General features: G+C 30.5%; 2 protein-coding genes across 2 annotated transcripts; both read right to left on the bottom strand.

Annotated features, from left to right (window-relative positions):
* Window positions 1-1,373: 1,373 nt before the first annotated feature.
* Window positions 1,374-3,156, bottom strand: LOC111015652 (uncharacterized). Its single transcript, XM_022290744.2, has 3 exons — window positions 2,685-3,156; window positions 2,186-2,419; window positions 1,374-1,838 (listed from the first exon to the last, which is right to left on the bottom strand). The coding sequence occupies exons 1-3, from the start codon at window positions 3,016-3,018 to the stop codon at window positions 1,555-1,557; spliced, it is 852 nt and encodes a 283-aa protein (XP_022146436.1). The 5' UTR covers window positions 3,019-3,156; the 3' UTR covers window positions 1,374-1,554.
* Window positions 3,157-16,066: 12,910 nt separating this feature from the next.
* On the bottom strand, window positions 16,067-16,580 carry LOC111015576 (uncharacterized). The gene is made up of 2 exons (XM_088122987.1): window positions 16,223-16,580; window positions 16,067-16,086 (listed from the first exon to the last, which is right to left on the bottom strand). The coding sequence occupies exons 1-2, from the start codon at window positions 16,578-16,580 to the stop codon at window positions 16,067-16,069; spliced, it is 378 nt and encodes a 125-aa protein (XP_087979113.1).
* Window positions 16,581-24,153: the final 7,573 nt, after the last annotated feature.

A 24,153-nucleotide genomic window follows, 5' to 3' on the forward strand; every position in this document is an offset into this window, starting at 1 on the left:
GACGTTATTTGGAAGCATAGATATGTTGCATTGTTTGTCGGCTGACTGATTAGAGTGTATTTGCATCCCAACCGTCTGATGAGGGGTGAAGGTCAAGGGATTGGACGGCTGTGATGTTGGGTGGGTGTAGCAAAATTATAGAGTGGAAGAAGTAGAGGGGGTGGCCCACGTGTTGGATACTGTCTGGAAATTTTGAAATAAACGAGTTTTGACCTTTGAAGAAGACGACATGCAATTGGAGAGAACAAATTTCTCTGCCAGTGCCCAGCTTAACAGACAAGGGCCAAACTTTCAAATATATAAATAATATTATATACTCCACCTCCACTAATCATTGGAATGAACCATATTTTATAAATTTATCAAATTTCAATACCAATTCTCCTTTCGTTGGAAAAAATAAACAAAACTCGTAATTTAATAATAGTGTTTTTATTGTGCAATTATATATTCAGCAGTGGATTCTGAGTTTCGTATTTATTCCTTTTTCTGGTGTCAGCGGCTGTCACTGCGACCATATACGAAATGGCTGCTTTTATTAAGGTTTTATTATTATATAATAAATTTCTTTTTTTTTTTTGTTTTCAATGTATAATGTATAGAAATTTAAATTCGGATCGTTTTCAACTATATTCATATTGAGTTTTGGCAGTTGATCTTAATCAGACACCATCCAACCCCACTTCAACGTAACATATGAAAAGAAAATTATAATTATGTTTTGTTTTTAAATTTTAATTTTTAACAAATATTGTAAAAATTAATGTAGAATCTATTGCTGAATATATGACGTCATTCGCTATGACATTTGTTAGCTATGACGAGTTCTAATGAATAGGTAAAAATTTAGTTTCTTAGACCTACAAGCTAATTTCCAAAGTAAATATCATAGCTAATGAAGTTATTGCCCAAAGCCAATGCCACGGCCAATTTTGTAGACAATTCATGCGTGATATCCATAGTGTGCAATAATGAAAAAAATTCAATAAAAAAATATTATGAACCTATCATTTATTATGGGATGATAATGCGTGACTAATTGTATTATTAGCTAGAGAGAATGACATATACATTTCTCGTGAATGTAATCGTCCACTCTAAAAATTATTGTTCTCGTGACCGAATATTTTAAAAAGATACTTTTTAATTGTTCATATAGTGGTCCATTATATCCTTCTTAATTATGGAGAGAGTGGGCATTTTTTTTTTTACTTTTCTCTTGTGTATTTCTCTTCTCTCCTCCCTTCAGTTTTTTTGTACTCCAAATTTTCTTATTTTGGACTTCTTTCTCCTTTTTTCTGTTGCACGCCTTGTTGGGTTCAGACCCAAAAAGACTGTTTCTCTTCTGATGGCGATTTGAGCTTTGAGAGGAATAATGTGACCCAAATATTCATTAATCAATTACAGTGCAGCCTTAAACTATATACTAAGTACAAATTCATTAACTTTTCCCTCTCTCTCTCTCTCTCTCAATCATTATATTACATACACATTTTTCTCTCTCTCTCCTCTATACACAACTCTAGCGCAATATTTGGGTTAATATTTGATTAATTAACCTTTGGTTCTAATAATGGTGATGCTGCCTCTCCTTCCCTGAGTGTGGATTCTTGTGAGCGCCACCACGGCTTTGCCGGAGAGACCCGGTCCGTCCGCCGACACGCACGGCCGACATGCGAAATCTCCGACCGGGTGACGGACCGGCCGGGTCGGAGGCATTAAGATTTTTTGGTTTATGTCATTTAAGGTTATGTCCCCTTCTACGCCTCCTGGCTTTACCAATGCAAATGGATACACCACCTTCCTCTTCTTCAAGTTTTTTGTTTCACTTCCACCACCTGATTAATTAATTCAAAAAAAAAAGCCCAAATTAATATTTCAAAATTATACCAATATATAAGCTCCAACATGCAGCAGACAAAAAACTTAAGAGAAATTATGAAAATATTTTAAATTTAATCTTTTTTAGCTTTTCTAATTAACTAAATTTGAAGAAGAAAAAAAAAACCATGAAAGTTATTAAGAAATAATTCTATTACGCCATTATATATTCTATATATAATATATAATACCCCACCAAGATCGTCTTTTTGTTTACAATTCTAGTGCTCAATACCCATATCTTTTTTTCGATCAAAACGAAATATAAAATTGAGAGAGAGAGAGAAAGAAAAAAGTGGATCACCTGAAGATAAAGGCAGCTTGCGGGAGAGGGATAAAATTGTTTGTTTATCAGCCAAAAACTCAGCGTGGAATTGGTGTTTAGAGGAAGACGAAGAAGAATTTGGATGTTCATAGCAGTAATTATTATAATTAGGAGTCGAAAACGCTTCTACTTCCGGCGTTTTCATCGCTGACACATCCGTATAATTGGTTTCCTCACTGATTCTGCTTTTCGGCGAAGTGCTTATCAGCTCATCTGCACATAATAAATAACAATTAGTAATTAAACCCAACCAAAACCGAAACCAATTTCAGTTTCTTCATTCAATTAAATCCCAACAAAACTTTTCCAACCCATCCAACCGTACGTTTGTTTTCTTTTTGCCAAAAAAGTTAACTCAAATTACAAGCTTCTCCCACAATAATAATGACCATAATTCCACAAAATAGTCATTAATTAATTATGAACTTATGAATCGTACGTCATAAATTAAAATTTAAGGGAAAAAAAAGAACCCCACCTGCTGAAACTGCATCATAATTATTGAAATCGTAAATTTGGTTGGTCCAATCGAAAGTGTCGGAGGCATTATCGGCGTCCGCCCCCCACGTGCAATACGAACTCCAGTAGCTCTGAGGAAATTGAAATTGATCAACAAGATTATTATTGTGAATGTGATCGTTGAGGAGCAAGCGTCGTCGTTTTGAAGTGAACTCAACCAAGGCGTCTTCCAAATAACCGGTGGAAAGCTCCGGCGAGAAACATGGGTCGACGGCGACGGCGACGGCGGCAGTGGCGGCGTCCATAACTGCAAAAGCCAGTGGCGAAGACAGAGAGTGGAGGTCACTACTCATTTGTGTGAACCGAAACTGAAACTGGCCACCACTTGGGTTTTTCAAAAATGGGTGTATATAAATTTTTGAAAAGAGAAAAAAGAGCAGACAGAGAGAGAAAGAGAGAGATTTTGATGATTACAGAAGCGGTCAGTCAACGGCAAGAAAGAAGAAAAAAGTGTGGGGGTGGAGAAGAGAGAGTCTCGGGATTCGGAAAATGGGATTGTGACTTTTTTTTTTTCTCTTTTCTTTTTGAATATTTGAATTTAGATGTTCTTTTTATTTAAAAAAAATGTGGGAGACTAAATAATTGCAAATGTTATGATTTAATGTTTGCTGCATGTAAAGCAATGTTTGATTTGTGTATGGAAAGGACACTGACTTGGCCTCCCCAACACACACACAATTCAAATTTCAGCTTTTCCTTTTTGTTTTTCCTACCCCCAACTGTTGCTCAAACACCCCCCTTTCCCCTTTTTCCAACTTTACAAAAAAAAAAAAAAAAATATATATATATATATATAACTTCACTGCACATTCAACATAACTTCCTACCATTTCACTTTGTTAAATTACCAAATTATTTTTAATTTAGCCTCTTGAGGTTTTAACTGGGTTTATAAAGTTTAATCAAACCAAAATATGCTATCAAAACATTTAAACCACAAAAATTAAAGTTTATCCGATTACTTTTTCATATGGTTATTTTCTTTAACTTATTACATGGTAAATCAATAAACATATAGTTACAATGCTATTTGAGTAAAATAGGCAACAATAACTTTATTATAGCAAGTAAGTAGAATTAGGGTTGAATAATTATGTAGATTGGGTCTGGTTCAAAAATTAATGAGACACATCTAGAAGTCCTAGTCTAGCTATATATATATTTTTGTTTTTCATTAAAATGGGTATTGTTGTAACTTATAATATGTGTGTATATATGTGTTTTGTGTTTTTGGTGGGACCTAGGGTGTGGCATGCTTGTGGGGCCCATGATGGTGGGTGGGAAGGAGGAAGATTTTCCATGGTGGTTGTGTGGGACCAATCCTTTTTTTTTTGTATTTTTTATTTTTCGGTGATGATGCGAGTTTGAATGGTCCAGAATTTGTCTTGATTTGAGGACATCGCCGCATTGTATTTCGTGAGGAGATTGATTGACCCGGAATCGGACGGGAGAGGGGGCATGGGAATTCTGGTGTTTTGTTCCCAATGGACAATCGGACGGTGCGGAGAGTGCCACCGTGGAGACGGGCTTGGTGGGCCGGGCCGGGCCGGCCAAGAACGTGGAAATTGAAAAATGTAATTTCCTTTTTTTTTTTTGAAAAAAAGCTCGAGACAAGGAGTCCAATCACAAGGTAATGGAGATCCAGGCCCATGCACAGCTGGACTAACTCTTTTCTTTTTTTATTTATTGTTAAAAATTTTTCCTATTGAATAATCATTTCTCAACGCAACTATTTGAAAAAAAAGGAAAAAAAAAAGAAGAAGGTGGTTTAGGTGCATGATTTACGTTGATAAGTGGGATAAAAGTAAGATAGATCATTTAAATTTGAATTCATATCACTAAAAGCAAAAGAAAAAAAAATCTTTCTTTCGTGATTCTTCGAAAAGTTAAATTAATGATTTGGTTTTAATCCTTTCGCTTAGTTTTAATACGACATTTTTAAGAAGTCATAATTAATCCTTATGATTTGAGCTTAATTTCAATTTGATTTTCATGTTTTGAATATATATTTTTTTAATTTGATTACCATAGGTTCGTTATATAATTAGATTGTTTATTATTCACCTTAAAAACTCAACTATTTTCTTATATTTTTGTTGGCAGTTCTAAACTTAATAGAATGAGCTGAAATTGAATGGAAATATTAACTAATCTACAGCTAAATAGATATATGATATGTATTTAATATGAATAAGTCACGAGATTATTGAGAAATTAACCAACCTGAATAATTTTCCATTTCTCAGAAAATATCAAACACAATCAAGAATATGCAAATAGAAAGAAAAATAGTAAATAGAAGTAGCAAATTATATTGGTTCACGGCTACGTCCGATATTCCAGAAATTGACCAATATTATTAAAGATTGGATACAATAACACTCCCCAAAATATCCCTAGGTCTCAACAAAAGGCCATTAACTTCTAAGTATTTTACACAATTAATACTTAGAAGAGGAATGAAAAATTCACAGAATCAAGATACAATTACCCGATATCGATCTTGGTTAACCCCAAACCTTCTATCAATACCCGAGTCGCTGCCACTGATTTGCTGCCAAAACCCTTTGAAAAACGGCTGCAAATAACCCCTTGTTCGGTTTGTAAACCTAAAAATCCGAAACAATAGTATTTATAAAGTTGACACAGTGACAGAGACATTGCTGCGGCGCTATCCCCTAGTGTCGCGGCACTGTCTTCTCGGTCCAAGTGGCCTGCAGCGTCCAGCTTCCCTGTTTTTCATCCCCACTTCGACCCGTGTCCAGACTCGATCGTGACTCATTCGTAGCTCGATCCGACGTCGTTTTGAGTCCACCAATTCCAACAAAGATTTGACCAAATCACAAAGATAGAATTGAAACTTTTCAAATTATAGGGAGAAAAATAAAATTAAATTCAAATTATAGGAATCCAATTTCAACTTTAAAAAACAAATTAAAATTAAATCCAAAGATCAAATTAGTAGTTTGAGTTTTTAATTAATCAAAAAAGTAATTTATTATATATTCAAGAGATGATTTTGAACCAGCTAATTGAAATTACAATACTTTAAAAATAATATTAAAGAGATCCTCTTCAACGGTGGTGTTTTTTTTTTCTTTTCATATTTCGAAAACATAAAGTTGTTCCCTCTCGTATTTATTTATTTGTCGACAACCATGATTTGAAATCAGAATTATGAGATATCTTTTTTTTTTCTTTTTAAATCATGAGATAGCTTGATGAGATGATTAGCTAAGTAATCATATATATATAAATGTCGTTTATGGTTTTGAAATTATAGCCAATCTAACAATTTTAAAATATTAATATTTTGAAAAGCGACTTTTTAAGAACGTGCAATTGATAATTTCATAAGCTTAACAACTTTTTGGAAATCAAATCTAAATTTCTTTAAAAAAAATGAAAACTACTGTATTTTTTTTTTTAAAAATGTTGTTAATGATTTAAAAGTGTCCATACAGGTCGACTCGATTATCGAATCGAATTGAGCCGGTTCGGTTCAGATCGGTTAAGATAAAGTTTCAATCGAACCGAACCGAACCGTTCGGTTCGTTCGGTTTTGTTTCTAACTTAGAAAAAATAAGTGTTGGCTCAATCAATCCCTCAACTCCCGCAAGTTGCAACCCACCCCCTCTCTCTCTGAGAAAAGTGCGGTGATTGCGACCATCCCTGCAACGGCGACCATCCCCACCTGTGACGAAGATGACGACGAATCACGACCCATGAAGTCGTGGTCTTGAACGAACAGCTGCATCCAGACTTGAGAAAGCGCGGCGACCATCAACAAGAACGCTCTACCTACAAGTTTAGAGTCGATTATTTCCTATTTAATTTTATGATTATTTAGGTTTAATTCAACTCCCATCAATTTTGAAAAATAAATCTATATAAATATAATTTTTTTAGTACAAAAATTTGGAGATATGAGAGATCGAACTCCTGAATTCGAAAGAAAAAATACATACCAATTATTATTGAGTTAAAGAATAAATTTATTTAATTCTTAATGTTGCGTTAATAGCATTAATTAAATGATAACATTATATATATATATATATATATATATATATATATATATATATATATATCAATTGAACGAACTTTAATTGATTTAATATAATGCAATAGATAAAGGGTAGAGATTAATGGTTAAATATATTAAAGAAACGTTGTGGGTAGACGAGGAAATAAACTAAGCTGATAATATAATTGCACACTATGAAGAACAGAATATGAAAATCATTAATGTGAAGGAATGTTGCCTGCGAGACTTTGAAGCTACTTTCACCAACTTCATATTTTTGTTGAATTACTTTATATTTTTTGTAGTACAAACATGTGTGAGTCGAACTCACTGACTTCATAATTGGAGATATATGTCAATTACCACTGAATTATATTCATTTTGACGAATTAATTTATGCTCTTATTACTTTGTCTTTGTAAGTTGAGACCACATAGGTCCAATAATATTTAAGCCTTTGAACTTGATCTTGTTTCTTAATAAAATGTGGTTTTAAAAAGATGTGAATTATGAGTGAAGTTTGAAAATGAAATTTTTATTTATTCATAGTATCTTTCATTACTAAAGAAAGGACATGTACTTTTAATAGTACACATACAAGGTAATAAATGTAACACTGACACATAAAAGTCAATATGTGTAATTATAAAAACAATTCAAACATTATAACACACATTCGATTTTCAATTATTTTAGTGAAATTTCAAAGCATAATTATAACATAGAGATCATTTTCCCATCTGGTTATGGGCTGCTGCTTGCCTTTGATCCTCAAGGGTAAGTGTACTCTGCAAATTAAATTAAAACCATGTACACATATTTAATGATTTTATATTGAGAATATATTTCACAAGAAAATATGATATTATATCAAATATATTGTTTAGATAATGAAGTATATAGGATTTACCTAAAAAATCAATAAACATGATTTTTTTTGTTTGAAAAAACACACACACAGAAATAGTCATTTTAATTAATTATATGTTTTTAATAATTATTGAATAACATGTTTAATTTATTTATTTTAGTGATTACTACAAACTCTATATTATTTACAAAGCATTTTGTGTTAGAACATGTGGGATTGAAAATTGAACTGACAACCTCTTGGGGATTGAAAATTGAACTCATAACCTCTTGGGGAGATATATCAGTTGAGTTATATTTGCTTGGTCAAGTAAATCAATTATTAACAATGATACATCAAACTTGATTGTTGAATCCGAAAACCATTAACTAACTATAATTAATTTTTCCATTGCGAATCATACTGTTTCATATTATTTTTAATTAATTATAATATTATCTCAAACTTTATTTCAATTACCCAATATTATTATTATTATTATTATTTTTTGAAAAGGTGAGTTCACACCCCATTATCGAATGAGTGTTTACAAACAATAAATCACTATCAAAATTATCAAATCAAAGGAAATATACAACATCTTCCTTTTTTTTTATTTAAATCTTATTTTAATACATAACTTATAAATACATTTCATTTTGGTCCCTCTAAATTTTCAATACATTTATTTTGGTCTTTAATTTTTGGAATTTTGAATTAATTCTGGTTAATATAATTTTATCATCCAATATCCACTCATAGACTTTAATTATCCGTGCCTCAGCATGACTGCAATGCATGTCAATACGTCAAAATGTTAATAAGCAAATTTGAAACAATGATATCAAAATAAAGGATATAAAGACTAAAATATAGTTTTGAAATGTTTAACGTTATGAGTTTGTGGATTAAATAATGAGCTTACTTCCACACTTCTTGCCGGCGGGACGGTTTTTGATGTTGCAGCGTTTCGGGATGGTAAGCCCAATGGCTGGTTTGACTCTATATTTACTATTCTCAGCTGAAAGAAGAATGGTGCAGAAGCATTTGGGAGTAGTTTTAAGCATGGCCGCCACCCTGCTGCAGCACTCCGGCGAGACCTTAGCCTTCACATCTGCCACCGCCCCGTGCACGATATCAGGCTATACGCCGCCGACCCGATCGTCATCTTCCCACACACCCCGGCCACCCCAGGTGGGTGAATGAAAGCCTCAGAAGCCACCAGAATTAGAAAGCCGGCCGTCACAACCAAAGCCTTGCAAGTACTGCTGGAGGAGGCCATGGTGTTAACTCTTGACTCTTAGCTTTGAGTTTTAGGAGAGTTTGGTTTTCGGATGAGGCTAAATGGGGAGCAAAACCACATATTTATTATGGCATTTGCAAAAATGGGAAAAATTGGGGGGTCTATTCGGGAGTAGTGGGAGTGAAGTGCGAGGGATTATTCTTTCGCAATCATTTTGGAAGCCATTTATAGTGAAAATATATTATTTTCATTCTCAACCAATTTATTTTTAGGTGATGTTTAATGGTTGATAACTGTGTATTTATACATAGTTCTTTTTTCACTTTCTTTAGTATTCATCTGGGTGGGAGATTCAACTCTCACAATCTTTTGGTGGGACATATGTGTTATTATCCTTGAACTATGTTCATTTGACGTATATTTATCTATGTTGATAGAGTGATATTCAATATTCTATTATCAAATTGACCACATTATTGTCAGGTCACGATATTTAATTTCCCTTTATTTACATGGTAAGTGACTTATGATGAATCTCTCATATACTTTACGTCCGAATAATAAAATCATTCTCCCTCCTACAAAGTTGTGGAGGTAAACCATATTATTTGAACCAGGGTAAAATAATTCTTCTTCTCCTTTCTTAATTTTACTAGTATTTTAAATACAAAATTTATAAGAGTGATTATATTTGTTGAGTTTTCTACCATAATTAAAAACAATATCACTCTCCTCCTTAGCTATCTTTTTATAAATCCTAGTTTAAAATTCTCTTTTAAGTCAAAGTTTCGATCCACGTAATTAATTTAGTTGTGTTTGGAATGATACAAAGAAATAAGTACTTAATAATGTCCAAATAAATAAAATAATACACAACACAATGACTTTTCAACTTGAAAATCCTAATATAAATAGATTTTTTGTAATTATATTTTAAAAGAAACTACTAAAATATAGTGTGGTTGCAATTCATTTAATATCAAGATATATATATAGTTTTTTAATAAAATCGTTGTTCAAGATTTTTAAAATAACATTACAGTGTCCATGATGGGAAATTGGATTGGCTTGATGAATAATGTATCCACTTTGTGTATTGGGGACAACGTCGATGTCTCATTATCTCTCTCATTTCTTACAAATTTAATTTGCTATTCATAATTATTCAAAAGAATATCTCAGGTCCATAACGACGTCATAAATACCATTAATGACGAACCTAATTTTCACAGGAAAAATTACACTAAATACTTCAAACAGAAAATATGAAAAATATATATAACTTTAATTTTTTACCATATAGATAGGAGAAACAATTTTAATTGATTGATTTGGATTCAAGGTGTGTTTGGGGTGACAGATAGAATTAATTATTTTGAAAAAATAGATTTAAGGATGATGATAGTGGGTAGCAAAAATAATTCATATATTTCAAAAAATGTCTACAGCTTTTCAAAATTTCAAACATAACAAAATATTTGAATTTTTATTTTCGAAATTTTTATTATTCCGATTTTACCCTTGTAATATCTTATATATATTCAATGTATATATGTATGTGATATACATCTAATCTACATATGATATACATCCGATATACCTTTAATATACTTCCGACATACCTCCGATGTACTCCTGATATACATTATCAGATGTACTCATGATATACATTATCAGATGTATGTATTATACCTCTAATATATATATCTAATGTACCTCTAATTTACGATATACTAAATATATTTGCAACTGATATACTAAATATAACGTATATAAAATGTTTAATTTTTAGTGGTATATCAGCTGTTTAAATTCTAGTTTACCATTGCAATTTGTTGATTGATATTCTAAAATTATCAATAACGTTGATTGCTATATCACTAATATTTATTCTATATTAATATTAATTAGATACTAAATATAAGAGATATCAATTGTTTAAATTTATAAAGTATATCAAAATTTTAAAACTTTTTTTTACGTGCATGATCCACATGAACCTTTCATATAATAACTTTATATTAAATTTTTTTTTGCACCATTGTTTTCATATGAAAAAAATATTGGATATAATAGTATTATATCAACACACATGTATCATAATTATATTAGTAGATATCATGGTTATATCAGAGGTAAATTAGAAGCATATTAAATATATATCAATGTTATATTAGTAGTAAATCATATAATCATATATAAGAAGTTATATAAGTGGTATATCATTTGTATATCAATGGTAAATTAGAGACATATCAATGTATATATCACAGATAGATAAATGTTGTATCGACTGGTTATCATAAGTATATCAGTGATAATCGTATTAGAAGTTAGATATCATAATTATATAAGAAGTAAATCGATTGTATATCATTATTATGTCAGTGGCAGATCATAAGCATATATTAGATTGCAGATATATTACAGATGTATATCAGATATATTGCAGGGTAAAGTTGTAACTTTAAAATTGGACCTCCGTTTTTTGTTGAAAAAAATGCTATATTTGAAAAAACTAAATGTGGTTGCTATTTTGCTTATTTTACTAAATATTTTTGTCATATTTGCAACTATCCTTAACTTCGTATTTATGTAAAGCGTGATAAGATTTTAGCATAATTCAGCGATAATTGACATATGTATCAAATTAAGAGGTTGTGAGTTCGATCCTCCATCCCCACTTGTACTGAAAAAACGTGTTTAGAATTTAATTACCATAATGCCCTGTGTTAAAATAAAATACACAGTACAATACAATGACGTAATGTAAATAGATGTTTTAATTTTTTTTCTAAAGAAACTTTTAAAACATAGTGTGGTTGCAATTCATTTAATAATATCGAGATAAACCATATTTTTCAAGAGTTGGAAAATAACATTTCATGGTGCATGGTGGGAAATTGAACATATTGGAATGATGAATAATGTTTCCACTGAGATGTTTTGTGTATTTTGGACCTGGTCAATATCTCATTTTTCACAAAATTTAATTTGTTTTATTCATCTCAAATCCACAACGACATGATAAAATACCATTAAAGAATTAAATGAAATACTTCAAACAGAAATTATGGATCAAATATATAAACATTTGGATCAAATATATAAACATTTGGACTATAACCTATCATAAATATAGAATGGGTAGGTAGGCAGGGGCGGATCTACTGTAGGTCGAAGGGTGCTCGAGTCCCCTCAACTTTGAAACGTTAGGATTATTACAAACTAATGTTTCAACTAGACATAAAAATTCTAGATTGGCTTAGTGGAAAATGGGTCTAAGCCCCCTCTCAGTTGCCACTGTAGATAGGAGAAATTTTTTTTGATAATCCTTCGTAGATTTCTTTCCTTTTTTTTAGATGAACTTAACTGATTCATTTGGATTTATCCTACGCAAACAAATGGTGTAGCTAGAATGTTTTCCGAGGAGTTTAGTTTTATATTTTATATATGTGGAGGATAAATTAGAAGACAAGTTTTAAAATATAACATTTTTCCTTCTTATATAGTAATTAATCTGATCTTGAATGTAAGAAAAGGGTAATTGTTCTTGCTCAACAAGGCTGGCATGGGTTCTGGTTTCAAAGATGGAAGGAGGTCAGACATTTGGCAAACCCATAGCCTATATATGAAATCAAATAATTAAACACATTGTATCAATCAAGAAAAAGATGGAGATAAATTATAACCTAACTATATTATGTGGGTAATATTAATTTAATTGGTGAAAGTTAATTATCACAGTTGAAACACATGTGATGCACTTGAAATTCTATATTTTTTAAAGTATAAAAACAAAAAATTAATTACATAGAAAAAACACATATTCATGGATTTTTCATTATTTTGTTTGTTCCGAAATATAACGATACATAAAAGTAAATAAAACTTTGTTTTAATTTCTTATTTAAATCATTGAAAAAAAGAATGATACAGGAAAAAAAGCATGTCGTCTGGTAAGTTTTTTGAATAAATTACTTATATATAGTAGGTAGTCAAATATTTTTTGAAATTACTGTTATTAACATTGCATTGAAAGAAAAACTAAAAGTTAAACGTTAGACTAACAATCTAACTATAATATAAGATAACACAGGAGATTGATTAAAGGACAAAAACATACCAAAGGATAAAGAATTCTTAAGTTTTGGTGAGAAAAAAAAGTAGGGAGAAAGAGTAAGGAAAAAAAAACTCTTTATATAGTCGTAGAAAATAAAAAGTTACCTTATTAATTATAGTTAAACATAAGTTATAATAAATAGTTAAACATAAGTTATAATAAATTCATAGAAATAAAAGAGAAAAAACTATACATATTCTAACTCTTAAAAAAAAAAGATAAATTGGAGGAAGTGGTGTGGCAGGGAAACAAACTTGCAGTATGACTTAACAGATTCTTAAGTCATTTGGAGTAGTAAGAAACAAACCTGCATAGCCTTGTCTACAATGAAAGCTGAATTTGTGACACTTTCAACAGCGGTACAAGACAGCAGTATGACTTAAGAAGTCATTTGGGATTTAAAGAAAGTACGCCAGACTCAGTATTTGTAAATTGTGATAGTCAGGCTGTCAAAGCTTTCACGAAGATCCCAAATATCACTTTAAGATAAAGCACATAGATATTAAATACAATTTTGTTAGAGATATGGTTGAACAAAAAGAAGAGAATGTGCAATATATATCAGCAAGCAACATGGTTGCGTACACCTTTACGAAGCCTATTCCTAGAGATGTTTTTAATAATCATATTAAATCTTTAGAATTGCGAAAGCTTTAACTATGTGGTTCTGAACAAATTGTATTGCTTATTTGAATTATGAAATAAAATTTGGTACTTTATTATGCATACATACACAAAATGTATAAATTTTATGAGAAGTATGTTGGACAGTAGATTGATTCTCTCACACGAGTAATCGCTTCTTTGATTGTGTGCCAGTTAGAAATGAGACGATTGTATTGTTGTAACAACACCATCAATATGAAAGTATATGCTAGCTTGAAATGAGATATTGCCTTGATATGTGATCAAGATAAGATCATATTATGATCGAAGGTGACATATCCCATAAATTGTGGTTGAATGCCAGGTGGAAGTCCTGTTATCATTAGTTGATATAATATTAAGGTAGAGTTGTGGACTCAAGTTAGATATTCAGTATATCTAAACTATCATCTATACAATATTTAATTGAGACATATATACGCTTTAATGAGAAATAGTAAAATACTCTAACATGTTTCATACCACATGTGCACAATTTGACCACCAAAGGTAGCAAAAGTTAATTGATTTCTACTTCTTCATTGTGTGAGACCCATGAAGATTAAGAAATCTCCATAAGTACCATTACAACATTTTTTACTAAAATTTAGAAGTTTTAATACAATGGTCATGAAGGATTCAATCTAATGGGATCTACCAATAGTTGTTTTGGGATGAAAATCTTCTAGAAAAGGGAAGATCATTTTTGGGTGTTATATTATAGTGTATTCACACAGGTCGTCCAATTATATTTTTGTAATATAATTGTGAACACACATATATAAAATTAATATTTTAAAAGAGACCATGAGTTGTGATAAATGTGACTAGATGACTCTAGGACACTTCATAGTGACTTTACTCAATTATCCAAGTTACTTTACACACTTAACAGTTGTAAAGTGACTCGTTCTCGAAATTAAAGTATGATTGGTCACACAACCTATTTTCTTGTATGAAATTTTTATGCTGGTGAACTGGAATATATATATTTCCTATTTTTTGAGACATGAAAGAGCCTCATAAGAGGATGATGAGACGTATTGATTTTTTTGTGGTCCGCCTATAATGAAAGTATATTATGTGGAAGTGGGAGATATAAAATTTATAAATTATTTAAATTTGATGTAAATAAAAATTCTAATTTATTTAGATTTTAATTTTGAATTGAGGTAACTGCCCTTCTCCAACTTCTACCATCTAAAACATAGAGAAGATTTCTAGTCCTCAAATTATTCTTTACGCAGCATGAATCATGAAAGATTCAGGGTTTGTGATTTATCTCCAATGGTTACTTGATTTATCGAAGGGTTTATTTTATACTTTTTAAAGATTGTTATCTTTGAAAATACTCAAATTTTTTTTGTAGTACAGTACACATACAAGATAATAAATATAACACTAACACACATCAGTTAATATGCATAAATATGGAAACAATTCAAACATTATAACACACATTCGATTTTCAATTATTTGAGTGAAAATAATTCATAGCATAATTATAACATAAAGATAAATGATGTGCCTGCGGGCTGCTTGCCTTTGATCCTCAAGGGTAAGTGTACTCTGCAAATTAAATTAAAACCATATACACATATTTTAATGCTATTATATTGATAATATATTTACTTTAGTTTATTGAATCCCTTAATAAACTATTGAATAACAAGAGATAAAGATATTATATCAAATATATTGTTGAGATTAATGAAGTATAGAACTTACCTAAATGAATAAACATGATTAATTGTTTTTTTTTCTGAAAAAAAGCACACACACAAATAATCATTTTAATTAATTATATGTTTTAATAATTATTGGATAACATGTTTAATTTATTTTAATGATTATTACAACCTCTATATTTATGACGCTTTAGATTAGGTAAATCAATTATTAACGATGATACATTACAGACTTGATTCTTGAATCATAAACCATTGACTAACTATTCCTTTTTCCATGGCGAATCATATTGTTCTATATTGTTTTTAGTTAATTATAATATTGTCTTAAACTTGATTTCAATTATAATGGGTACGGGTGTTCACGGGTTGGGTTGGGTTGATTTTCTTATTCAGTTCCATTGGTTCTCTGCTCTACCTAACCCGAAAATTCGGATTGGTCCAAAAAACTCCTCTAACCCAACCTATCCCATGAACACCCGTGCCCCATTATCAATGAGTATTTACAAACCAAATCTATTAAAATTATCAAATCATAGGAAATGATCTGCAACAATCTTTTTTTTTCTTTTTCTTTTTGGTGTCTCTCAATTTTCAATATATCTATTATAGTCTTTAATTTTTTGAAAGGAAAAAAAAACAATTTTAATCATCAAATTTTCACAAGGCCTATTTTACACTTCTAGTTTTTTACTTAAAAAAGTGCAACTATTTTAGTTCTGGTTAATAGAATTTTATCATCCAATATCCACCCATATACTTTAATTATCCGTACCTCAGCTTGACTGCAATGGATGTCAATACATCAAAATGTTAAAACACAAATTTAAAACAATGATATAAAAATAAAGGATATAAAGACTAAAATACAGTTTTGAAATGTTAAACGTCATGAATATGTGGATTGAATAATGAGCTTACTTCCACACTTCTTGCCGGCGGGACGGTTTTTGATGTTACAGCGTTTTGGGATGGTAAGCCCAATGGCTGGGTTGACTCCTTGTTTTCTAGTCTTGGGAAAAAGGAGAATGGCACAAAAGCATTTTGGAGTAGTTTTAAGCATGGCCGCCACCCTGCTGCAGCATTCCGGCGAGACCTTAGCCTTCACATCCGCCACCGCCCCCGTGCACGATATCAGGCTATACGCTGCCGATCCTATCGTCATCTTCCCGCACACTCCGGCCGCCGCGGCTGGGTGAATGAAAGCCTCAGAAGCCACCAGAATCAGAAAGCCGGCCGCCACAACCAAAGCCTTGCAAGTACTGTTGGAGGAGGCCATGGTGTTAACTCTTAACTCTTAGCTTTAAGTTTTAGGAGAGTTTGGTTTTCGGATGAGGCTAACTGGGGAGCAAAACCACATATTTATTATGGCATTTGCAAAAATGGGAAAAATTGGGTGTCTATTATTCGCGAGTAGTGGGGGTGAAGTGCGTGGGACTATTCTTTCGCAATCATTTTGGAAGCCATTTATAGTGAAAATATATTATTTTCATTCTCAACCAATTTATTTTTAGGTGACGTTTCTATCTCAATAAAACTATGTCCATGAAGTTAATTCAGTGGTTGATATAAGTGTGTATTTATACATGTTGATTAAATTGATATTCAATATTCTACTGTGAAGCTAAACGGTATTAGTTGAACCACTGTAAAATGATTCTTCTTCCCATTTCTTAACTTTACTATTATTTCAAATACAAAATGCATAAAAGTACTGATTATGCTTTGTTGAGTTTCTACTTTTTTTTTTCACCTTAAACTACTTTTTGTCTTCTAAGATAGCGTGTAGTAAAGACTTGGAGCTTTAGAGTATCACTTACCTTGAGATTATAGGATTCAATTAACGTTTAAGTCTATAGAAGTTAGGATTCACGTGATTTAGTTATGTTTGGAATGTTATAAAAGAAGGAAAACATTAGGCTACTCACTAGTAAGGAGGAATCTTGTTCATACCATCATTTAATATTTGACAATTAAAAAAGATAAATACAAAAACAAAAAAAATGTTTTTAAAAAATGATGAATTGTCAAATATTAAATGTTGGTGTGGACAAGATTCCTCCTTACCAGTGAGGAGCTAAGTATTTTTCATAAAAAAAAATAAGGTAGAGTTAACCTAATGCGGTACTAAATAAAATAATATACAACACAGTGACCTTTCAACTTGAAAATCCTAATATAAATAGAATTTTGTAATTATATTTTAAAAGAAACTACTAAAAGATATAGTGTGGTTGCAATAATTCATTTAATATCCAGATATACCTTAAATCAATTAATTAATCAATTAAATTTTTTTTTTGTAAAATCATTTTTCAAGATTTTGAATATTTTACAGGGGCCATGATGGGAAATTGCATTGGCGTGATGAATAATGTGTCCACTAGGATGTTTGTGTATTGGACATGGTCGATCTCTCATCATCTCTCATTTTTCAAAAATTTAATTTCCTTTACTCATAATTATTCAAATAATATCTCACGGCGGACGTCATAAATACCATTAAAGACGAACCTAATTATTCGAAGAAAAAAATTTAATTCATTCATTTGGATTCACCCTCAATTATTTCAAAAAATGACGTAACTAAAAATTTATATTTTTATCTACGTAGTGAATAAATTAGAAGAAATTCTTTTAAATATAACTTCATTTTCTTTTTTAGAATAATCTCTTGAATGTAAGATAAAAGAAGCAATGTAGAAAACTTAGGTTGTTAACGTACAAGTTAAGGCAACGTCTCTAAGATAGAAATAGAAAATTAAAAACAAAATAGTTATCAAATTGAGTATAAATAACTTACAAAATTGTTATCAAATTAAGTATAAGTAATTTAGGTTATCGTGCATAAATCTTACTTTTTTAGTAAGTTATACAGAAAATTAATTACAAAAGATATTATGTTAGAATAAAATACAGATTTTACCAATGAAAGTTAATTTATGGGGAAAATGAGTTTTTATAGACTCCTCCCCACTCCTCCTCCCATGACTCGATGGATGTGGAATAGTGGGAGTAGGACAATTTTTTTTTCCTTAAATAACGTAATTATTTAAGTAACAAGTTGCGGTAATTGACATATACCTCCAACCATGAGGTTGTAGGATCGATTTTCCACCTCTCACATACTTAAAAAAAACTCATTTCACTCCCATCACGCCTCTTTTTCTCCTCCCTTTTCATCCATACGTTTGATTTTTATGACTTTTTAGTGGTCTATCTTATTTTATTTTATGTATATTAATTTAAAAGATAATGATTTTTTTATACCTATATTTTATATTCTTAATAACATTATAGTATAATACATATCTATTTAAATTAATAGAATAAATTATAACATAAAACTACCACACAATTCATATGAACTCATTTAAACAATTTTCATTGAAATTTAATATATTTGCCATTATTTTGTCCAAACTTTTTGTCGATGTTCAAAATTTCTATAAAAATATTACTATTATTTTTACTTAGGAGGATTAAAAATAGTCAATTATAATCAAATTAAATCACAATTTAAGTTCCACCGGCAGATTCCCAATAATTTCTATAAAATTCCATGATTTCTAAAATATTTGTTGACGTGGATATTTTCATCAACATTTCCGTAAAATCAGGAGCTCGACATTTTAATCGACATCGATATTTCAAACTTTAGCGTTGTGAGCTTTTTACTTGTACTAGTTAGATTCACGTGGGTTAACATTTTTAGAATATAATTTTTTACGGTGATTTTATATTTGAATGAATATACATTTTATTAATGCTTAACTATTAAATATTTTACATAAATTTTTAAAATAATGAAAGCGAGAAAATAATAAAAAAATATCATAGATAATTAAAGTGTAAGTTCATATATATGTATAACGTCATACCTTTTTTAGAAGAAATTTTTTCATGTTAATAGTTGATACTAAAATTCGAATTAATCTTCTTTTAAAATAATAATATACTACATGATTGACATAAAAAAAGTTAAAAATTAAAAAAAATGTGAATTATGTGAATCGTGGAATAGCCATGTAAGGATAAATAGGTAATTATTGTATTCAAAAAGTGGAGTAAGTAATTTCTTTTATTTATTCAAGATATTTTTTGTGGGAGATCTTTATTAAAAGAAATGTAAATTCTTTAGTTTTTTCTTTTAAATCTTTATGATTATTATTTTTAAAAAAAATTGTATTTTCATGAAAGAGATATTGGGTTACATTCTAAAATTATGAAATATATTTCACTTATAACACTTTTAGAGGCAAGAAAATAATTACTTTAAACCTAATTTTTAAATCTCTGTTAAATTTGTAGTTTTTGAAAAAAAAATCTACCTCTTATTTTTTAAATCTTTTTATGACGGCTTGTTTTCATAAATTATTGTCTATTATATTTTAAAATTGTTAGTAATATTTTATCTAGTCAAAGAAAATAAGATATTAAACAAATTAGAAAAAAAAAATAATGATACTATAAAATTTTATCATTACAAATTTTAGGAAAAATAAATCATATGCACGAAAATTTTCTGAAAAATGTTTGACACAATGACATTGTTGTAGAATTAATATTTTTTTAAAATCTAGAAATATACATATGATTTAAAATGAAAAAAAAAAGTTCAATATAGATCAAATAATAAGTTAGTTTGAAATTAAAAAAATCGAAACTTGTTGGTATGAAAAAATGAGGAGGTTGTTGAAGATAATAGAAGGAAAATAAATGAATTAAAAAGATAATTATAAAATTTCATAAAAAGAATAGATTGATGACTTACTTTTCATATAATCTGGAGTTCTTGTTGATTTTTTTTTCACGAAATTTGTAGGACCTCCAATTTTTGTTGATTTTCCTTCAAGAATTTGATAAGATCTCGGACTTTGAGTGTTTTTTCTTCTAGAAGATGATTTGATGTTCTCTTGTTTTGTTGGTTTTATGACCAATTAAACCTAAATGTGATCACAGTATACAAATTATTAATCAAAGCTATCACATCAGCTTAGAAACCCAAGTTAATTAATAAAAAAAATTCTAAAAAATAACGAAAGAGATGTAAACCATACATAAACAAATTCTAAGAGTAGTTAAAACCAACATCAATTAAGAAAGTCACATTTATAATAGATACGAACATTCAAATTAAATATCAATGAATTATTTGATCAAAGTAAAAAACTTTCATATACATTCTTGAGGAAAGAAAAAAGAACAGACATAATTTTTATGTATGACCATTTTAGTTTTTTTTCACTTTATAGATAGTTTGCAATTGCATCTGTATGTGAATAGACGCATTACGTTGAAGAGTTGAACTTCTATTATATTAACTTCTCATTTTAATGTGTGAAAGGATGTGTGACACAATTTTCTAATCTCCTTCACACCAATATGCGAATAGGAAAACTCTTCGGTCTTGATCACATCGATTCTCTCAATAGATACCTTGATCCAAATAATCAAATCTCATAGAAATCTGAAAGACAAAATAGACATGTGTAAGACATGCCTATTGGATCAATAAACATCTCGACCAATCACATCACCTCGAAGTTTAAAGGGCAAAATATGTATATTAAAAAATATCCAAATAATCGAATCTAATAGAAATCTGAAAGGCAAAATAGACATGTGTAAGACATGTTTATTGGATCAATAGATACCTCAACCAATCGCATCCCCTCGAAGTTTGAAGGGCAAAATTGATATATATTAAAAAATTGAGGGCAAAACTGGTAGAAAAAAATTCTCCTCAACAGCTTCATTTATATATAATATAGATTAGTTAAATAAATATATATATATATATTTTTAAAATGTCGGCAGTATTTCACTAAAATATGTGAAAAGATCGATATTTTACGATATTTTGTCGAAGTGGACGATATAGGGGTAAAAGCTTTTTCCCTTGTTGGATAGCGACATGTCAACCAAAATGTCGATATTTGCTATGACTTTTAGAACTGTACTTTCAACAAACTTCACTATCCTAATATAAATAGAATTTTGTAATTTTTTTTTAAGAAATTGTTAAAGGATAGTGTGGTTGCAATTCATTTAATATCAAAGATAAACCTTTTATTTCTTTTGTGCAAAATCCTTTTTTCAATATTTTGAAAATAACATTGCAGGTGCATGGTGGGAAATTGGATATATTGGAGAGATGAATAATGTTTCCACTAAGATATTCGTATATTGGGCGTCGGCAAAATCTCATTATCTGTCATTTTTCACAAATTTAATTTGCTTTATTCTTAAATAGTTTCAGGTTCACTATAACATGAGAAATATCACTAAAGACTTAATTTTTATTGGAAAATTAAGTGAAATACTTCATACTATTAGATCCAATTTTTGGTAAGTTGGTCGGAAGTCGGTGAATCGGATCAACTGTCGAGTGATCAAAGAGAGGTTGGATCTAGCTAGAAGAAACAGAAACCCAGTAGGTTGTGAGCAAGAGAATGATGAGATCTTGTCGTTTGGGAGTACAGGTGAAAGCGTCATTATATGAGTTTAAGAGAAGAAGAGAAAGAAATGAGCAAGTTTTGGGTTGAATTGTTTGAGGGAGAATGACATACCTCCTTTCTATTTATAACTTTTGGTGGCAGTGTAAACGAACCCTTGAAAAGTTAATGAGGCTGTTAAAGTAAACTCCCGCACTATATTCGGCTCTATAATGAGACCAATAGAGACAAAACGGAGTAGGTGGATCCATGTCTGAAATCTGCAGCCTAAATGATACCATGTTGGTGGTGGCCCAAAACGTGCACAAAGGTGGGTTGGCGACCCAATGGGCCGCACAAGACTCAAGGCCCACCATCCTTGAGATGGTGGGCCGCAGAAGAGCCCCCCAGCCCTTATTGTGCGGCTGGAGGGTTGATTCTGTAGCCGCGCATTGTGCTGCCAGCGCACATGGTTTGTGCGCCGGTCTTTGGGTAACAAGTTGGGCCATTTTGGGCCCAACTTTCCTCCAATGGCCCTCCAATCTTTTGGGCATTTATTGCCCAGTTTTTAATGACCCCAATGGTGCCCCCACTTCCGAGTTGGGTGAATTAGATCGCCATTTACATGAGTCGAGGGGTAGCCAAACTTCGGAAGTAGTATTTTTGGGCAGCGAAACTTCGGAAGTAGTATCTTTAGCTCGATCCGATAAGTTTCTAATCACCGTTAAACTTTGTCTTTGAACATTGAGCTTACAATCGTTGCTTTATGCTTGATTAAAGCAAGGCGATGCTGAGATAGCACTTGAAGTTGAGATAGTTTTCAAGATTAAGATAGGTCTCGAGGTGGAGATAGTTTTTGAGGTCTAGATAATGCTTGAGGTCGAGATAATTTTCGAGGCTGAGATGGTTCTCGAAGTCGAGATAATGATTGGGGCGTAGGTAACACTCAAGGCGGAGAGGTTTCTCGAGGTCAAGATAGTGCTCGAGGCTGAGATGACCCTTGAGGCCGAGATAGTTTGCGAGGGCGAGATGTTTGAGGTGGCGACGAGGGCGTGATGGTCTGGTGCGACCGTGGTGGCGAGGTGGAACTGAAGGCATCGCCCCTTGCGCGGTTGTGGTGTCCAAAGACGTGGTTGTTCCATTGTATGATCGAGGTGGTCGAGAGTGTGGCCTCCCTGTGTGGCCGTTGTGATCGAGATGGCACCAAGGGCATGTAGTTGATTTTTTTCTAAATAATCAAATAAATAATTAATTAATTCTTCAAGAGACGATATCCCGACTAATTAAAGCTACAATCATTTTTAAAATAATATTAAAAAATGCCCCATTCAAAGGTGGAGTTTTTTTCTATTTTGATAACAACAAAGTAAAGTGGTTCCCTCTCGTATTTATTTATTTGTTAACATCCATGATTCGAAATTAAAATTATGAGATAACTTGTTGAGATTATAAGCTCATAAAGTAATTATATAAAAGTGTCGCTTATGCTCTTGAAAATGGCTTTTAAAAAAAATATATAAATATAAATATATATATTATTATTATTTTGGGAAAGCGACATTTTAAGAACGTAATTGATAATTTAATAAGCTTATCAGCTTTTTGGAAATAAAATTCAAATCCTAGTTAAGTTTCTCTAAAAAAAAATTGAAAAATCCATTTTTTTTATTTTGAGTGTTGTTAATGATTTAAAAGTGTCTAAAAATTGAAGGAAACGTTAAAGCGAGCATAGCTCAGCAGTAATTGGTACATATCTCTACCCTCCTACAAACAAAAAAATTATGGATGAACAATTATAATAAAAGGTTTAATTTCAAAGTGAATATTCCTTCCATTTTGATAGATATATTTATTTAGTCCTTAAGGGCTGTTTGTTTTTTGGAAATATAGATGTCTCAAATTTTAGATTGTCCGACATCTTCAGATAATCTCGTAGAAATATTTATAAGGATATTTGAGAATATTTGAATAGTAACGTTGGTTTTGTAGGATTTATTCTCGGAATGTGTTAAATTTATAGAATGTTCAAAAAATACCCTTACGAATATTTATATAATTTATAAATTCATTTAATATAATAAATCTATTTGAATTAATTAATTTTTTTATGTTATTTTGTAGAACAAATTAATTCATATTTTACTTAATATATATTTCATTTTCAACTTTAATAATTTTCCAAAAAAACAATCATATAATTTATACTATCTTGGGTGAAATTTATTTATCCTATCACCACATTATATTTTTTAGGAAGAAAAATATCACTGATATATTGGTTGTAAAATATATTTATGATAATAAATATTATTAATAATGTAATTCCTTCAAAATAAATGGAGATATTATATAATTTAATTACAATTTATTTTACATATAAATCTAATGTAAAAATATACTCAATAACATAAGAGT

Source organism: Momordica charantia, assembly GCF_013281855.1.
Source record: "Momordica charantia cultivar OHB3-1 chromosome 4 unlocalized genomic scaffold, Mcharantia_2.0 BLBB01000004.1, whole genome shotgun sequence".
NCBI lineage: Eukaryota > Viridiplantae > Streptophyta > Magnoliopsida > Cucurbitales > Cucurbitaceae > Momordica > Momordica charantia.

What these genes read in the sequence shown, in the direction of transcription:
- LOC111015652 (XM_022290744.2), bottom strand. Translation starts at nt 3,018, where the DNA reads ATGAGTAGTGACCTCCACTCTCTGTCTTCGCCACTGGCTTTTGCAGTT. An exon ending in TTATGATGCAGTTTCAGCAG is followed by an intron (nt 2,420 to 2,684) that starts GTGGGGTTCTTT and finishes TATTATGTGCAG; the next exon opens with ATGAGCTGATAAGCACTTCG. An exon ending in CAAGCTGCCTTTATCTTCAG is followed by an intron (nt 1,839 to 2,185) that starts GTGATCCACTTT and finishes TTAATTAATCAG; the next exon opens with GTGGTGGAAGTGAAACAAAA.
- LOC111015576 (XM_088122987.1), bottom strand. Translation starts at nt 16,580, where the DNA reads ATGGCCTCCTCCAACAGTACTTGCAAGGCTTTGGTTGTGGCGGCCGGC. An exon ending in CGCCGGCAAGAAGTGTGGAA is followed by an intron (nt 16,087 to 16,222) that starts GTAAGCTCATTA and finishes CATCCATTGCAG; the next exon opens with TCAAGCTGAGGTACGGATAA.